Below are 17,414 nucleotides of genomic sequence, written 5' to 3'. Positions count from 1 at the left end.
GTCAACTGAAATAATGTCATGTTGTTTTGTTGTGATTACTATGGATGGCTGTGTCCTTCCTGTTTGTTACTGCATTAAATTCATACTTCTTTTTAAGAGCTTGGTGAGATAAAAAATATGTAATGTGGTAAGGCTTAGCCTTGTTTCTTACTGACCCCTTCATTTTGTTGGGCTGCATGGATCAGTGGGGTTTTAACTACCTCAGGGTTTAAGCTGAAGTGAAACACAGTTTTTTTTCCACAAAACGCTGGTTGCTGTATGTGATTACTAGCCATAAGTTAGGGCAAAGATTTGAAAGTGTACCGTCCAGTGCTGTTGAATGCAATTTTTAGCTTGCACTATCCAGGATTTTCAGGAGGGGAATTTTGCATCATACAGAGTATTGAAATGCATCCAGTTTGCCAAAGCATAGTGGTCACTTTTGATCACGATGAATTGATAGTTGTGTGACTCATCACATTTTGAGTCTTCTGAGTTTGGCTACCACACTTGAAGTCTCTTTTTTGCCACAGATAGAAAATGCTTTGTCTGTTAGTAGAATATATGACATATTGTAATAGAATCATGAAATTTCTGGCTCGCTATTACTGTTCAGACTTGGTGCATTCTTTTGTATGTTTTGGTAACAGCTAAATTTTTAGCAGTACAGAGTAAACACAACAATTTTGACTTTGTTTGCTGGATCTTGTTTTCATTTTTAAGTTTGGTAGACAAAGAACATCATCGTGTTTTGTTGCTTTCTCTGTAGAGACTTCTGCCTGGGTCATCTCCAGTGAAATCATAGGTAGGTAAAGGCAGTCAGAAGAGTCTAAGCTGAGTTCTGCCTTGAGTTCCCTGTGAGGTATAGAAGTCTGGTAAAGTCTCCCTCATAATAAGGTTTGTTCAGACACATTTTACACTACCATTTGTAGTCTTCAGTGTATTTTGCTTGTATGTGTTGAGGGTTGTGTTTATATGGCTGCACACTGTAATACTTGGGTGCATGCAGTGGTGCTCTGTCAGCACAAGCCCAAAGGTTTAGCCCAAAGGTTTAGCACTGTAACCACACCTGCCAGTCAGCAAGGTTGGTTGACATTTCTGCGTGATCTCCTCCGGTGTATTGTACAATAGTAGTTTGAAAGTTGTGGGGGAGAGTGGGTGGTTTTTATAAAACTTAGATATTCATTGCTCTTTGCTCTCCACACTGTACACCTTCAGTGTAACTCTGGCAATACAGAGATGTGCCAGAAAGAAATCAGCCTAGAACAAACAAACAAACAAGTTTCTGTTAAGGCTTACTGATGGCATACAGAAGCATGTGCGCACTCTCCACCTACAGAGTCTGTTTAAACATTTAAGTGGAACTAGTGTAAAAAGGGTCTTTCTGCTGGGGAAGCTGGTATCTTGGGAAGATCATGATTATAAAGTGGGATTCGTAACATCCATAAGTCTCTGGTATGTCATCCCTCCTAACCGTCAGGTTTTGTGCAGGAGTTGTCTATCCTGCAGGAGCTGTCTATCCTGCCTTGTGCCAGTAGAGGCCACAGTCACCACAGTTGCTGAGTAGTCACTAGCCTCAGCATTTTTGCTTCCTCAAGACCAGCCTTTCTGGAAGAGATGAATTTTTGGCAGGCTGCTGTACAAGGAATAGATTGGTTCACACAGAGTTCTAGGGAAAGCTGAAGGGACAAAACCAAGATGCAGAGGAGCTGAGGGAAATTGGAAGGACTGAAAGTTAGCAAGAGGATAGGAACATTTTGGGGAAGGGCGAGAGAGGAAGAAATAAGAAGTGAAACAGTAAAGACAATGAGGAAGAACAGTGCCAGGAGGGCTGGTCCTTGAGACCGCTGCATGATGGGAGAAGACTGTCTGGAAAGAGCCAACCTGGGCTTGGTCTTGTCTGAAAAGACTTTTCACACAGTGCTGATCAAGGCATGCTTCCTCTTTCAAACTGCAGCTGGAGTCTTTATTCAATTAAGGCGCAGAGGATCTGATGCAGGAAGAGAGACGCTGAGGCATTGAGATGACATGAAGACAGAACCATTTTAGACCTGAAGATCAGATAGCACTTGTGGTGTCCTGTGCTGCTCCAAGCCTTTGGATAAAACAACGACTTGTGCCAGTGAAATAAGTCAGATACGTTTCCTGAACTGTTGCTAGCGTATGTCTTTTGGAAGGAATTTGTATGCCTCACTCTATCAAAGGGTATGTTACAATTTTGAGTTTATAAAGGTAGATAGCTTGAAATCAGTCATTTCATTGCAAAATTTCAACAGATTGTGGCTCTCTTAACTGTCTCTCCTCATAATCCTGACTTCACAAACTTCAGAGAGCCTGGTAGCTGTACTGATTACTGACCATGTATTTCCTGCTGCAAGGAAGATACCGGTAACCAGCAGATCGTACTGAGAACCTTACCATTGAAGGCAGAATTCTATACTTCAAAGAGAGTGAAAATGCTAAAAGTTATTGCTTAAATTCTCTTGTAAGTGGGGAAATAATAATTTCAAATAATATTCACTGAGTACTGCTACTGAATTTGGTGCGGATAGTTGACTTTTTTTAAATTTAGGAAATAATCTTCCATGAAAGTGAATGTTAAAAATAGGCTAGTGTGAGTTGGAGAGGGACTTCAGAGAAAGGAGGTAAGTCATGGAGGATCTGGTGACACAGCAGGACAGTAGGACTGAGATATTTTTAAATGGGAAGAAGTATAATTGATTCACCTTCCTTCACTGTCTTTTAATTAGGATTCATATATGGGAGCAAATGTACCAAGCTGTGCTGTATGCTAGAAAGTCTGTCCCTTTAAAACAAAAGTCTGCTTAGTCTGTCCCTTTAAAACAAAAGCAAAACCTGGTTACTTTTGTGGTTCATTTGCCAAGTCTTATCACAAGCAATGTAATAAATAATTTCCTGAAACCGGAACTGTGATAGCTGGAGTAGGGAACTGCTGCACTGTGGCCACACCTTACTACTTTCTGTAAGTCATGTGTCAATATAGACCATAGTACAAAAAGCAGTACTTTTTGTGGACACTATGGCTGTCTCACTTTTTTCAGAGTTGTTCCAGCAGTTCTTCAGCCTGTCCTCCCATGTAAATGATGTAAAAATAATAATAGTAGTAATAGTATTGTTTATTATTAAACGGTTGTATCAGTTGTGTCTTTAGTAAACTGGGAAAAAAAAGAAGCCATTAAACATTGTTTTAGTGTGCTCCCTGTATTTATAGACAGGCTTAAATGCAGTGTAGGTGGCACATATGTGGTAATTGCAGTAATTTTGTGGCTTTGAAACTTACAGCATTTGAGAAATAAGAATGAAAATTCCCTTTACCAGAAAGATTTATAAGTACATGCCTTGTATCTTAAAAAAGGCATGATTTATGCAAGAAAGAAACTTCATAACTAGCTAGCAAGAAAATATTATTCTCTTTCCTGTGGGGATAGAAAAATATATGGTCAGATCTGAGATCATTGAATCATGAGGTTAAGCACATATGATTCATTAAGATACTAGTGGCTTTGTGGTGATAGGGGCTGAATTGAATGGATTCTAGGCTGTTTAAAAGTTCCATTTGAATGCATTTAAAGAAAACAGTATTAGGGGGCACAGCATGAATTGTGTATGCTGCATCACAACACATGTTTTGCTGTTTTATCAGTTTTTTGATAGGCAGATGTTGTGTATTTGCTCTTGCCAACTAACAGAATGCTGACCAAGGACATGCCACAAAAAACTGCTTTGCTGTAGAGTGGTCCTTGGAAGAGAGGGGAGTAAAATTGTCTGCTGATTTTTTTTTTTCTTTTTTAAGAATTTACAGTAGTACTGGTTCAGTTAGTCAGCTGGACTACCATGTAGTTATTAGCCATGGCATCAAAACATTTACAGTGGCAATAACATTAAAATGGATTGCCTAATATTCCGGTAGTGTAGGAGTAGGAAGTTTTGATTTGCTGTTGTCAACGTTTCTGTCTCCCAGTGAGTTCAGTGGGACAAGAGGCCTCTACTGAATGCGCTTCTAGTTTCTCTTCAGAGATTCCTAGGTGTCTTAGATCTAAGGCAAAAAGAACTAAGTGGCAAATGGTTTTCCCACCAGTGAGGCAGTGGAGGTGGGTCTTTTATGTGTCAGGGTAAGATAGTTGGATGGCTTGTACTTGGTATTTTCTAACTTTCTCTTGTGCTCAAAAGTTGGAACCATAAGCCAAATTCAGTATTTCTGAAGCTGCTGGAGGAGGTGGTGGAGAAGGGAGGTGATACTTGATGTTTAGTGAAACAGAATTAGTTTGACAAGAATTCTCCTGGCCTTTTTAAAAGGGTTGATATGATCTGTATTTGATTTGAATATTACAAATTGATTGAGAGCTGGGAACTTAATTTTACTTGATGCAAATAATCCAGAACAGGAAAGAGGTGCTTTGGCTAGACTGACTGGGGTCAGAAGCAGTGTGTAAAGAAAGGAAAAGCCAGATAGCTTAGAAGAGTTATACTCATGTGGACTCTTTGGTATGATGTTATGATGGTCTTTGTTATGGTGTAAAACCTGGCAGTCTCATTTAATACATAGTCTGTATTTCAGACTGGCAAGTGGGTCTTGCTCCCAAATGGGATCAAACCTCAGTAAAACCCAAAACAACAAAACAAAACCAAACCAGCAGCAGCCTGCCAGGATTGTACATCCTGTACATGGGTACTTCCCACTGTCTAGACACACCATAGGAAGCTGTGACTTTCTCTCAATTTTACTTAGTACAGAGATTTTTATATTCCTGTTGAGAGAACTGAAAGAGCTAAGCATCAAAGCTATGATAGCAAGACTTCTCTCTGCTGAAGTACTCTCGATTGCATGTATTTATTTTGGGCTCTTCTACATGATGTGATATCTTTTATAATCATGTTGTTGCACTACTGTTACTGACAAATTAAATCAACTTTCGTTTGTGTTTAGATCCAAATCCTGATGTGAAATGAGTACAGACTTCTGCAAACTCCTTTTTGACATTTCTGAGGCTTTGATCACAGATGAACTGGCAGCTCTGAAGTTCCTTAGCCTGGAGCACGTCCCCATGAGGAGGCTGGAAGCCATCCAGGAGCCCAAGGCCTTCTTTGAAGTGCTGCAGGAGAAAGACATGATTGAGGCAGGGAGCCTGGCCTTCCTGAAGGAGCTGCTCTACCGGATCAATCGGATCGACCTCCTGGCTGCCCACCTGGGCTCCAGCCGAGAGGAAATGGAGAGAGAGCTTCAGATCCCAGGCAGGGCAAAGGTGTCAGCCTACAGGTAAGCACAGAAGTAGCAAACCTTTGCACGCAAAACATACAACAGTTCTGTTGTGTACTGTCTTGTTTTCTGTCTGCATTGTTGTCTGTGATAGTTTGAAAACAAACTAGTGGGAGACACCAAGTCAGAATAACAATTTAATAAGAAAAAAAAAAAAGGCAGATAACGCTGGGTTAAACTAACAGAGTCAGGATACAACCTGACACCCTGTTAATCAGGGTGGTGGTAGCAGTCTGGTAGAACGGTGGCTGCAGTCCCCCCGAAGCAGTGATCCTGTAGAAAAAAGATCTGTTCTTCCTCAGAAAAGTCCAGTGGTGGCTAAGTAGCTCCTGTCCTCTGGAAATCCAGTGGAAAAGAGAGCGTCTCTGGTATTCAGAATCTCAGGTTATATCCAGGATGGAATGCTGGTTTTCTCCCTCGTGGTGGAGCATCTCACAATGGGATAATGAGTCATGCTGCATGGCATTGATGGGCCATTAACAGAAAGTCGGGGCGGGAGGGAGGCAAGGAAACACTGCCCCACCTGATTTCAACAGCTCATGAGGATGGTAATAGAATATACTGCAACCCAGGACATTGTCTTATGAATATCCCAGCATAACTATATTTATTACAGCATGACTACCTGCCATTGTGTGTTTTACATTTTGCAGTTCAAATGTGCAACTGTGGTGTCTACTTTCATAGATTTTTCGCTCAGTTACCTCTGTTCTTTCTTGCCAGGCAGCTGCTATATGGAATTGCAGAGGACTTGACTTCAGAAGATGTCAAGAGTGTGAAGTTCCTGCTCCAAAAACAAATACCAAAGAACAAGCTCCAGGATAATGCCGTATGCAAAGTGATCTTGATAAGTTTCTTGGAAGGCTCGTTCAGAGTCTGCTAGTTCTAAAAAGGAAGGAAAGGGAAAGCAGTCTGCTCTCACTAAAATCTGTCATGGAAAGAATTGTGATACTATCTGATAGCTGCTGTGTGAAAGAATGGACTCTTTTTTTCTCATTGTATCTTTTCCCTGTCCTTTTTTGCTCTCCTCTTCCTATTTTCTCTCCACCACCTGTCTTCCTAATCTTTTCTTATTGCAAAACCCGTCATGCTCTTCCTTTCATCTTTGCTTGGCATTTGTAAGGCATTTGTACATATGCTGTATCTAGGAAGAGTGATTTTTGCTGGAGGAAAAATAATGTTTTGGAGACAGCAAATCGAGTTCTAATGTGAGTTCAACCACAAATTTTTGGGTGTCATTGGGTACATTTTTGTCTTTATTTTCGTTTGGGGTAACAGCATTTTGTTAACTCACACACAAAAGTATTAAGAGGTTTGATGAGCTAGTTTAATACTTACAAATAATTAACAGTTATAAAAATGATTGGTATTATTAAGAAGCTTCCTTAGAAGTCTTATTTGTACTGTAGCATCTATAGGAAAATTAGCAGATTTACCTCCAACTTGGTGGACTATTGAGCTTTAAAAACCAAAATTAGCCCTGAACACCTTTTCTGTATTAGAAAATGTAAAATGCACAGCTAAATGATGTAACAGCACTTCATCTGAACATGGATGCCATGTTGTTATCCACATTAGTGCTTTGCACTGCTGAAACATGCAGGACAACCTAGCCGTAGGCAATTTCTAATGATCCTCTTAACCTTAGTGATATGTTTCTTCAGTTGCATTGCACCCTGACCCTTGTTTTAATGAGGTTTGGAGGAAAAAGAAATTGGTCTTTAACTGGTCAGTCTTTGGGAATGAGGGTGTTGTCTTCTGCTCTGTCCAGAACTGCCTAATACTGCAGTTATTGAAGGTCACTCTATGAGTTTGGGTTATATGTTTTTGTTTTACCAGTCAATGTTGAAGGTTTTACTGGAAATGGAAAGAAATGGGATCATTAAAGAAGATGACCTGGCAATGCTGAAAAATATATTAAAGGGATTTAGGGCTGACATAAAGAAAAAAATCGATATCTATGAAGAAAAAAAAAAAGGTAAATTATTTAATCTGCTGCTTAAGAGTAGACCTGGCTTGTTGGTTTGGGGGTTTTTTGTGTCTCCATCCTTGACATCTTAGGAGTCCAGAGATAAGAGAGAGACCTTACAGTATCCTAGGATAGGCAGAGCAGCTCTTGCGGTACCTGTGGTTTCTGAAGTTTTCTGCTACATCATTATCCCATCATACCTTCTTGTATCTCTCCTTGAAAGAGAGATCTTCTGTGCCTTGTCTGTCTTCTTCTTCCTTCTCTTTGCCTTAAATGCAATTTTTTTCTTCAGGAAACTGTGTAGTGCTGGTTTGGGACCAGCATAGCTTTTCAGTCACTGAAAGAGATTGGAAGTGGCAGTTGTTTGGGGCAAACTTGTATTGGGAGATTGTCAATATTTTCTGTTAGCCAGGCTGTTTGGTCTTAGTCGAAGTCCCTGCAGACCAGGTACTTGGCTAAAGTGTAACCATTAGTTTTCTGCACCAGATGTGAAATTTCAAGGACTTTGATACATCTGGGCTATTGGAGCTGAGGTGGTGAGTTCTTACACCACACAGCTAGGCCTTACTCTTTGGGAAACAGGATGTGTCAACGAACAGCTGAGACCCATTAAATTTTTCCCCAGAATATCCTTTTGGATGACTCAGGACATGTTTCCTTAGACACATCTATACGGCCCATGCAGTTCCCTGCAGAGGTACCAGATAGTTTCCCCAGTATGTCTTTGTGCTGCTGACCTATGCTTGTGTGTCTAAAAGAAAATTGCCAAGGGTGTCTCACAAGAAAATTGACAAGGGTGGCTGATGTAGGCAAGCCCTGTATCAGGGGACTGGCTTTTTAGTAGTATTGTTATTATTTTGTCCCCCTTGATAAGTAGAGAAAGAGAGCGTCTGTTAGATCTTGTTGCCCTGACAATTAAATTCCATTTAAACACATCTGTGTAACTTGTAAAAGGGGTACTGTGATTTCTTTCCTTGGGTAGAGTCATGGATTTGATGATTTCTTCACTAGTTTCAGACAGTTGTAGCCAAAGAAGTGTTTTGTTGATTTGAGGAGATCTTCCATTATGCTGGTATTCTGCATCCTTGGTGTGTCCACCCAAACAGATTTTTCTGGAGAAGAGATAATAGCCTCAGCAGTAAATGAACTAGCTGTAGTGTACCACTGTACGAAAATGTGTCTTCTCTTTAACTTATGTATCCAGTAGTAGAGATGCTAGTGAGTGGCTTACCTGAGGTGATTGCTCACATTCAGCCTTTTATTATCTGGATCTTGCTACCAGTAAAGGAGCAGAGAAGAAGTGGAGCACAGCTCTGCACAGCTTCAATAACAGGCAGTCTGTGAAAATGGAACCCTGTTTGGCCCAGCTCTACAAAATTATGGTGTCTCAGTGATGTGGAACCCATCTTCCACCTCACTCCTTGTACTGGGTTTTTTTGAGTGTTGAAATATGCACAGTGGAAGATTTATCTTTTTAGTCCTAAAATGTTTTGTTTATTTTCTCCCTCTTAGAAAATGATTCTAAGAAAAAACTCCACTGTCTAGTGTCTGAGTCTGTGCATTCAGCAGGACAAGGAGCAGAGGGGGTGACACCACACCTGGTGAGAAGTACCTCAAGATCACCTTTATTTATCCAACCCCTGGGAGGGGGGAGCATGAATTCTTAAGACTAAGCAGATGGAAGAGCTAAAAGGGAGGGGTTCTGGCTTTATATGTTGGCCTTGGAACAAATTCTATTTTCAAAGCAAGACTGAGCCTTGTTCCTTTCTAAGGAACTGGATGTCAGCAACCTTTTAGGTAAGTAATGAAGGAGTAGCTGTTGTATGAAGAAAACCAGTCTTAACAGTAATGGAGACAGGGACATTAAAGTCCTGGCCAAGATACTTCTGGACAGATGGGAAGGGAACAACAGAATCTGCTACCACACTAGAAACCCACAAGGACTCTCAGAGGGAGTAGTAGGGTGCAGGAACTTTTATCTCTGCACATGCAAATTTGTGTTTCTGGATACTCGTTTTCTCCCATGCTGAAATTACATCCTAACCACAGAGAGAGAGGAAGAGGATTCAGGGAGACCAGGAAGATTCCTCTCCCTTGTAGCTAGCTTGTATTCATAGACTTTTCCTTCTTCTGTCTTGGCCTCATGATTTTTTTGCGCTTGGACATGAAGGACCAACAATCTATGTGTAGCATATTTCTCTTTTGTATGCTTGGCACTGCTTTCTTACCTGCTTTCTTTGTTTCTACAGGTTGTGGAATCATATAAGATGAAAAATAACCCCCATGGTTACTGTGTGATTCTTAACAACTACATTTTTAAAAATCCATATGAAGCCAGAGAAGGAACAGTGAAAGATGGAGGTAAATACTTTTTTAATCCAATTACTCTTTTTTTTTTTCCTCTGATAATTCTCTGAAAGAATCATCTAATCTTTCCTGTGAAGAAGAATCATGTCCACTGAGCTCCTTTGTCTCCAGAGTAACTGGAATGACAGTCACAGTAGAAATTGGAAATATGTCACTTCAACAGTTTATATGATGGCTTAAAGAAGGAACCACTTTCTGTTCTAGGTAAAAAGCATCATCTTAATTGGTCATATTGGTCACCAAATAGTGAAGGAGGGATTACTATTCCACCTTTTCACATTTTGATTGGTTTTAATATTTAGCCATCATGGAGTAATATTTTTAAGTCTTTACATTCTCTTTAATGCTCAAATAAATGCTACTGCTTTATAATTTTCCTTAAAGCCTGTCTTCCTGCAAGAGTCCCTTTTAAGATAAATAAGAGTTTATCTTAAAAAAAGTAAAATCAGTTTCATGAAAGCACACATCACTGCACTAACTCCATTTAGGCTGTCTGCAAACTGCTTGCTTCCCAGCTACTTTCTCACTGCCCACACACCAAGTCAGTCAACATTTGCTGAGAAGTCAGCATAGCATTTGTTACCCTGCCTTCCTTCTTGCTGTACTGATCATTCTTACAGAATGAGGGACCTACTTCATTTAAGAGTGGCAGAATTTGTCATTCTGAAGAGGTACCTCTTCTTTAACTTGCTAAATGTTGTTCTTAAGCATCTGAGATTACTGTGCAATGAACAGTTAAGCTTGCTTTAATACAGTAAAGTTCACTGATTTGTACTGATTCATCAGATAATCTGAAATCTGGTTTGGTTTAGATAATGTGATGCTTAATCCAGTTGTGTTTTAAAATTCTAATTAGATTTGGTTTTCAATTAGATTTGGCAGGTTTAAGACTCAGTCAGGTGAGTTTATTGGTGGAATCTGAACACTTCTGCTTATATCTGATCTACTGCACAGATACTGATATTTCAGCATCTTCCTTGTCACTATGTTTAACAAAAGTGCCTTCTGACTTTTCTGACAAGTGCCTTCTGACTTTTTTTCCCCAGAGGCTGTGAAGAGGGTCTTTAAGTGGCTTCAGTTTGAGACAGTTGAGCACATGGATCTAGAAGCAAAGCAAATGCATGCAAAAGTTAAAGAATACAGCAAAAAAGATCATAGTAACATGGACTGTTTTGTTTGCTTCATTTTTTCCCATGGTGAAAAAGACAAAATAAAAGGCATTGATCATGAGTTTGTAAATATTAAAGATTTACTCTCCTGCTTCAGTGGATCTAATTGTCCTTCTCTTGCTGGCAAACCCAAGCTGTTTTTCATCCAGGCTTGCCAAGGCTCTGTAGGTCATCCAGCTGTCACAGTAAAAGAAGACTTTTCTGGACATCTTGAGACAGATGCTACCCCTCTGACTTCCATTCCTGATCAGGCTGATATCCTGGTTGGCATGGCTACAGTGGAAGACTATGAGTGCTACCGCTGTACAGAGATGGGCAGTGTTTACATTCAATGCCTCTGTGACAAGATGGAGTCACTTTGCCCACTGTAAGTACTATTTTTAATCCGTGTACATTTGGAGTATTGCAGACATACATATAATAACTTAAGCATGCTGTGCTGAAACATCAGTGTTTTACATTTGTGCTATATAATACTTTTCACTTGCAGGACAGTGCAGAACAGTAATTATTCTGGAATTGGGCATTTTTTTCCTTCTACGGATGAACCAAAGCACAAGTGACTTCCCCTAGTTTGCCTGTGACAGAACCAGGGTTGTAATGCTGGAACATTACACATAAACAAGTGTGTGTATGTGTGTGCATGTTTTTTAACATTCTTGTACTGATAAATTATTTTTCTTTCAGTGACACCTGATGAGAGGTGAATTTGTTGTGTGACTACACATTAAAAAATCAGGGTTCTTTAGTCATAATTTTCATTTTGCCTCCCTCCAATCCCCATCATAAACTTGATTTAGAAAATAGAATTTCTCTTCAGACATCACTTTCTCATGGTGCATAGAAGAGGGCATGGAGAATCCATATGTTTGTTTCTGTTTCACATTAGTGCGCTCTTCTGACTATAACCAAAGCAGGGCACTGCATCTGCTGGTAAAGTAATGCTACGCAGAGGTTGCTTTTATTTCCCAAACACACTGGATTCTGTGGTTACACAACGGAGTGTGCAATTTCAGTGACAGTCAAGGTGAGGGGAAGATAATAGCCTTCCCTGAGATACCACTTTATTGGAGCAAACATAGATCAACTTCTTGGCCTAGCTGCAAGTACCATGTGTTTCAATGTAACTTTTCTTCATTTTTGTTCAAGCGGCAAGGATCTCATAACCATCCTGACAGAAGTGAACAAGGAAGTGGGAAGAAGAGTATTAAACGGATGGAAGCAGATGCCAAAGATAACATCAACCCTACGGAAGCAATTGATCTTCCAAATTCCATAATGTCAGTCAATTGAAAAGTAGGAAAATAAGAATACACTCAATTAGGAATCACATCTGAAATGGGCTTCCACAGGGAAGAGATTTTGCAGGATAAATTATCTGGATCTGTGTAGTTTAGCCCCAGTTCTTCAAGGGGCCATGGGACCTACGTTTTCTAATTCCTATGTTTAATCAGTCTCCTGGCACCTGGATCTATAGCAGTCTGGTAAGGCCATGTAGGAGTGCAGATGTGGCTTTCTGTCCTGCAGAAGCACTGGAGTCTGTTCAGTCTGAGTTTCAAGTGAGGAAGCACTTCTAAGTAGTATGATTTTTAGGTTATTGGAAATGCTAATGAAAATTCTATTTCTGTCCAAGTTGTTGTAAGTCCCTGAAATCTGAAGAAAAGAACAGATAGATTCAGAATGCTAGATCCCTTCCCAGGGAGCATGTGTAAGGTTGTAACTTATTTACCCAGAGGTGAATCATTGGCTGTCTCTGGAAACTGTGTAATTTTTCATGGAAAATAACATCCCTATCCAGAAGGACCAAAAAAAGATGATTATGATAATACAAGCTTGGTTCTTTTCCTCCAAATACTTGGTTTGCTTTATGTTACTAATTTCCTTGGCTAAACAGCACTGCTGTTTAGGTTTTTTAATAGTAAGGGTTCTAGCTGTGTTTTTTTCTCCGAGCTCTTAGGGGACATTGAAAACAGTCTGTTTTGAATGATTATCAACTGCTGGAAGGAGGGTTTCATGCCATTAGATCCACTGTTCTGAGATGCCTTCTCCTCCTGGCAGCTGACTCTAGCTCCTGTGGACTCTTGTTTCTGTTATAATAAATACTCTTTGTTTTCATAATCACCATTGGTTTTGGTGTATTCCTCTTTTGGATGAACTGACCGAGGGACAGTTAGCATGACAAATGCTTTCACTTAAGCAGAAGTTATTTTCCTCTTGTTGAAGTATTCAGTGTCTGTCAGCCTGAGGGGTAGCATATTGATATCCCTTCATTAGCAGCTGGAGAGATGGTAGGAAAGAGTAAATCTAAGTTCAGGACTTTCACAATAATGTTAGCTGATGACAGTGAGGCTGTTCTTACCTTGCATCCTCAGCAATGTGTAGGTGGTATGTGGGAGCTGTCTGCTATTCTAACAGCTGCATTCCTTTTGAGTTTATAATAAGATAAAGAACAGATTTGAGATACTTTGTAACTTTTATTTGTTTCAGTTTGTGTTATTTTGGAAATCCATGTCTAGACATAAAGCCTTTATTCAATCCTGCTTGTGTTCTTGAAGTGAAACTTTTTTTTCTAATTCCACACAATGTGTTGGCAGTTGCATTTTGCTCCCCTTACCCTTTTTCACTTTCCAAGTAAAAGGGAGAGTGCCCATTCTTAGAGTCACAGCTCTCTTCACACAGGTTTCATAAATAATAAACAGACATTACAAGCACTATGCAAATGAGAGTGCTGTTTGTGGCAAAATTTACCAGAAGGTGTTACTAGGTATACTGTTCTGTGGCTGACATTTGGTTAACCATTTAAGCAACATGGCAACAATTTATTTACATTTTTATATTCATAAATGAGACCCTGATATGAAGTTAGTAATTAGATTTGTGAATGTTGTTTTATGATAAGGAAATACAGCTTAGACTGAGAGAGTTGGGGTTGTTCAGCCTGGAGGAGAAAAGGCTCCAGGGAGACCTTATTGTGGCCTTCTGGGACTTAAAGAGGGCTACAGGAAAGCTGGGCAGGGACTCTGCATCAGGGGGTGTAGGGATAGGATGAGAGGTAATGGTTTTAAACTGAAAAGGTAGATTTAGATTAGAATACAAGGAAGAAACTCTTCCCTGTGAGGGTGGTGAGGCCCTGGCACAGGCTGCTCAGAGAAGCTGTGGCTGCCCCCTCCCTGGCAGTGTTTAAGGCCAGGTTGGACGGGGCTTTGAGCAACCTGGGCTAGTGGAAGGTGTTCCTGCCCATTGCAGGGAGTGTGGAACTCGATTTAAGGTCTCTTCCAACCCAAACCAGTCTATGATTAAGTGAAATAACTACATCTTCTGGGAGAAACTTGCTGGAAGGTGGAAGCTGCTCCAGTATTGAAGTTGTGAATCTACAGCATTTGTTTTTTCATATTTCTGTGTCAGAGTTCAATACTCACAGACCAAGTTCTTTCAGATATTCTACATGAGGAGGAATTTGATATCAGATTCACTTATTTAGTATATTTGGTGCTACATGGGATTTTGATGTAGTGGAGTGATACAACCATATACTGAAATCACAACACAAGCATAATTTAGCAATCACAATATAAAGTTGAATCACAATACAGACGTGATTCTCATTACTCTGTATGCTTACCATCATGACACTGAGCATCCACAGTCATGATGGAATGTGAGTTGAAGCCATCTGAAGCCCACTGCTCTTTCAAAGTTTAAATGTTTTATCAGTTGTAAAGGTTTTATACTTTTATGTTGGACTGAGCCATGTATTGACATCCCCCATGCTGGTCTGACTACCTCGGGAAAACATTATTCTTTATTAACTGTCTTGAAGTACCTGATGAGGGTACTAAGGTTACCATCCAGTTTCTCTCATGTTGAGGTAAATTGAGCTTTCTTTACGATACATTCTTCCCTGAGATCATTGGGTTTTCTCCCTTCTCTGAGCTGTCCTCCACTGGGGGGGGGGGGGAGAAGTTGTGCTGGTCAGTCACACCCTGCCATTAAATTGACATGATACTTTGTTCTACCTTTTAAAATCAGCCACCTCCATAGCTAACATTATTGCCTGCTGATGAAGACCTACTAAAAGGGAGAGAAATCCTCTGGAAGTACTGCAGGAAGTAGCCATACTGTGAATTTATGTGTTGACTCGTGCATGATCAAGGAAAGAGAAAACACTTTCAGTTTTACGGTTCTGACTAAAGTATGCTCACACAGGCCTGTGGCAGGATGGCTGATATGTTCTTGCATTTATTTGTGGCCCTCCCACAGAACTGAGAGGTAAGAAGGAAGTTGGGTCTGCAATTTTCTGTTTTTCCTCTGTAGCACAACTTAGAGAGTGGTGAGGGGCAATCACCTTTCTTTTCTGAAGGCCCTTAGCTATAGTTACTTTGCCTGTCCTCCCTGGCAAAGGAGGGAGGCTGGGAGGCCAAATGCTATAGCAAAACAATCCTGGCTCTCAATTCTGTGCTTTGTTTTCAGCAAGCGGAAGCACTACCACCATGAAGTGGAGTCACAAGGTTGGTAGGAAAGTGAAGTTGGTGAGTTGAAGTCCTGATGCTGTTTGAAAAGGGAAATGCTTAGAAGAGTTGGGGATGACTGTTAGCTGCAGAGGCTGAAATAATGTTATTCAGTGGCATGAATCCCCGCCCAGTCATCTGCATCTTTTTACTTATTTGTTCAGTTTAACACCAGTTTCCCAGTGCAGTGTTTACACCTACCTTCTGTGGGAAGTTTGTCATCCTGTCCACTGTAATGGTTTCAGGGTGACTTGCTCATGTGCTGTTCTTGGAATGGGTTTGTGGTACATGTAAGGAGCCTGCCCATGTTCAAATTGCTGCCAGCTTCTCCCATTGCACAAGCTGTTGTACATATGTGTTTTCCCACCACCTATATAATGGTTCACTCTTAGTTCTCAAAGTGCTGCAAAATTCAAGTACTGTTGAGTTTTGATTAGTTGAGCTGTTGACTATGTCTGTGATCTGTAATATCTCCTGCAGGAATCTGTGAAGCTCAGAGAGAAGTGGAAACAATATACACATCATTTAGGAGATTAAGCTATGAGCAGGGCCTCCAGAGCTAGATTTTTCTCGGGACATGTTGGGTGTTCAGCCATTGCTGTTTACTCTTTTTATTCTGTCCCTTAACTAACATGGGCGCATTCTTTCTGAAATTACTCAGATCTTCCTCTTTTCAACTAGAGATATGTCAAATTATGAACAGAGAATGGCATGTTTAGTCTGCAATTACTTCTATGCACTAAAAAATACAGTTCAGATCTGTGGGATTTCCCAGATACTAATATCTGTGTGATGTGTCCTTTGCTTGTAACCATACATGTTCTGTTATTGACAGCTACAGGAATTCCCCAGTCCTCAAACATGGCTGGCTTTTGTGGGTGCCAACTGTAATACATTTCTAGCTAGGTGGAACATTATTCTGGACATGTCTTCTGGGCCTAGGTCTTTTGCGTTAGTTTTATATTTGTGTAACCACTTTGTGCTTAGGCCTGATCTGTCCAGATTTACCAGTGAAAAGAGAATGATCTATACCTCCTTCAGTCTATTTACTAGGAAGAGCTTGTTTTAACATGACTTATGGGCATATCTTACATAGGGGTTTGGGTATTGATAAGCCACTTCCAGGATAACAATGTAAAATTTTCTGCTTAATATATTGTCAAACTGTTTTTTCCTGTTTTGGGGGGGGGAAGGGACTCTGTTTTCAAAGCAGTGCTTATTGAGAACACTTTCTTTATCTGGAGAGTATGGATGCTTTGAGGGTTGTTCTGATCAAGGTGAGCATGAAGGTGTTAATACTAATTTTCAGAAGGATGAAATGCCAACTGGTAAAATCTCTTCTGTCCTTCCTCCCGTGGTTGTGAAAGGCCATCTATTGAGAGTGCTGCACCAGAAGGCATATCAGAGGTGGTACATCATCCCGGGGTCTTGCACCATCGTACAGTGCTCCTGCAAGCCTGGAGGGGTGGGAAGGGAGCTGCTTCCACGGCTGTAAGGGTACCAGGCCCAACACCTGAGTAGAGTGTGCTGCATCGCCTGCCAGCAGCTCCAAAAGGCGGCCAAGGAGGAAATCGAGCGTTATGAGTTCTTTCTGTTTATATTAAGATGGCAATGAATTGTGAGTGCCTTTAAACTAGAGAGAGGTGATTGCAGGAAAAGCCCGGCAGAGGGAGGCCATTAGACCTGCACTAGTAGGTTCAGTTTTCTCAGGAATGGACTTGAGAATAGTCAGCGCTTCATAACTGTGGACGGAGGCGGCCTAAAATGTGTCTGAGACGAGTCCTCTGGCAGACGCGCAGTTTTTAAGTTGTGGGGTTTTTTGGTTTAAGCTAGAGATCCAGAGGAGCTGCAGCTCCCAGGGCCCCGGGCACCGCCTCCTGCCCGCCCCAGCCCGGCGGCGGGCGGAAGCGCGGCGGGGAGAGCCCTCAGCCCTTCCCCGCCATGGAGCTCCCCAGGCTCCGGCTGCTGGTGGTCGGCGAGGAGCTGGACGAGGCCGAGCTGGCGGCTCTGAAGTTCCTCAGCCTCGAGCACGTCCCCATGAGGAGGCTGGAAGCCATCCAGAAGGCACAGGACTTCTTCGAAGCGCTGCAGGAGAAAGGCATGATGGAGGCGGGGAGTCTGGCCTTCCTGAAGGACTGTCTCTT

The 17,414-nt window shown here is 41.1% G+C and overlaps 2 protein-coding genes across 2 annotated transcripts in view; both read left to right on the top strand.

The window, feature by feature from the left end:
• Positions 1–44: 44 nt before the first annotated feature.
• On the top strand, positions 45–13,244 carry LOC113482526 (caspase-8-like). The gene is made up of 8 exons (XM_026853226.1): positions 45–2,184; positions 4,928–5,257; positions 5,981–6,086; positions 7,097–7,235; positions 8,739–8,827; positions 9,476–9,587; positions 10,640–11,129; positions 11,912–13,244. Exons 2-8 carry the CDS (start codon positions 4,947–4,949, stop codon positions 12,039–12,041), a joined length of 1,377 nt encoding a protein of 458 aa, XP_026709027.1. The 5' UTR covers positions 45–2,184; positions 4,928–4,946; the 3' UTR covers positions 12,042–13,244.
• A 3,890-nt stretch (positions 13,245–17,134) lies between these two features.
• Positions 17,135–17,414, top strand: part of LOC113482527 (caspase-8-like) — a 7,518-nt gene continuing 7,238 nt past the window's right edge. The window contains exon 1 of the mRNA XM_026853227.1: positions 17,135–17,407. Coding sequence (XP_026709028.1) covers positions 17,212–17,407 — 196 coding nt within the window. The 5' untranslated portion in view covers positions 17,135–17,211. The remainder of the gene's footprint in view (positions 17,408–17,414) is intronic.

Source organism: Athene cunicularia (genome assembly GCF_003259725.1).
Source record: "Athene cunicularia isolate RWA chromosome 7 unlocalized genomic scaffold, athCun1 chr7_part2, whole genome shotgun sequence".
NCBI lineage: Eukaryota > Metazoa > Chordata > Aves > Strigiformes > Strigidae > Athene > Athene cunicularia.
Note: the sequence above shows the minus strand (reverse complement) of the source record. Positions and strands in the feature narration are given on the sequence as shown.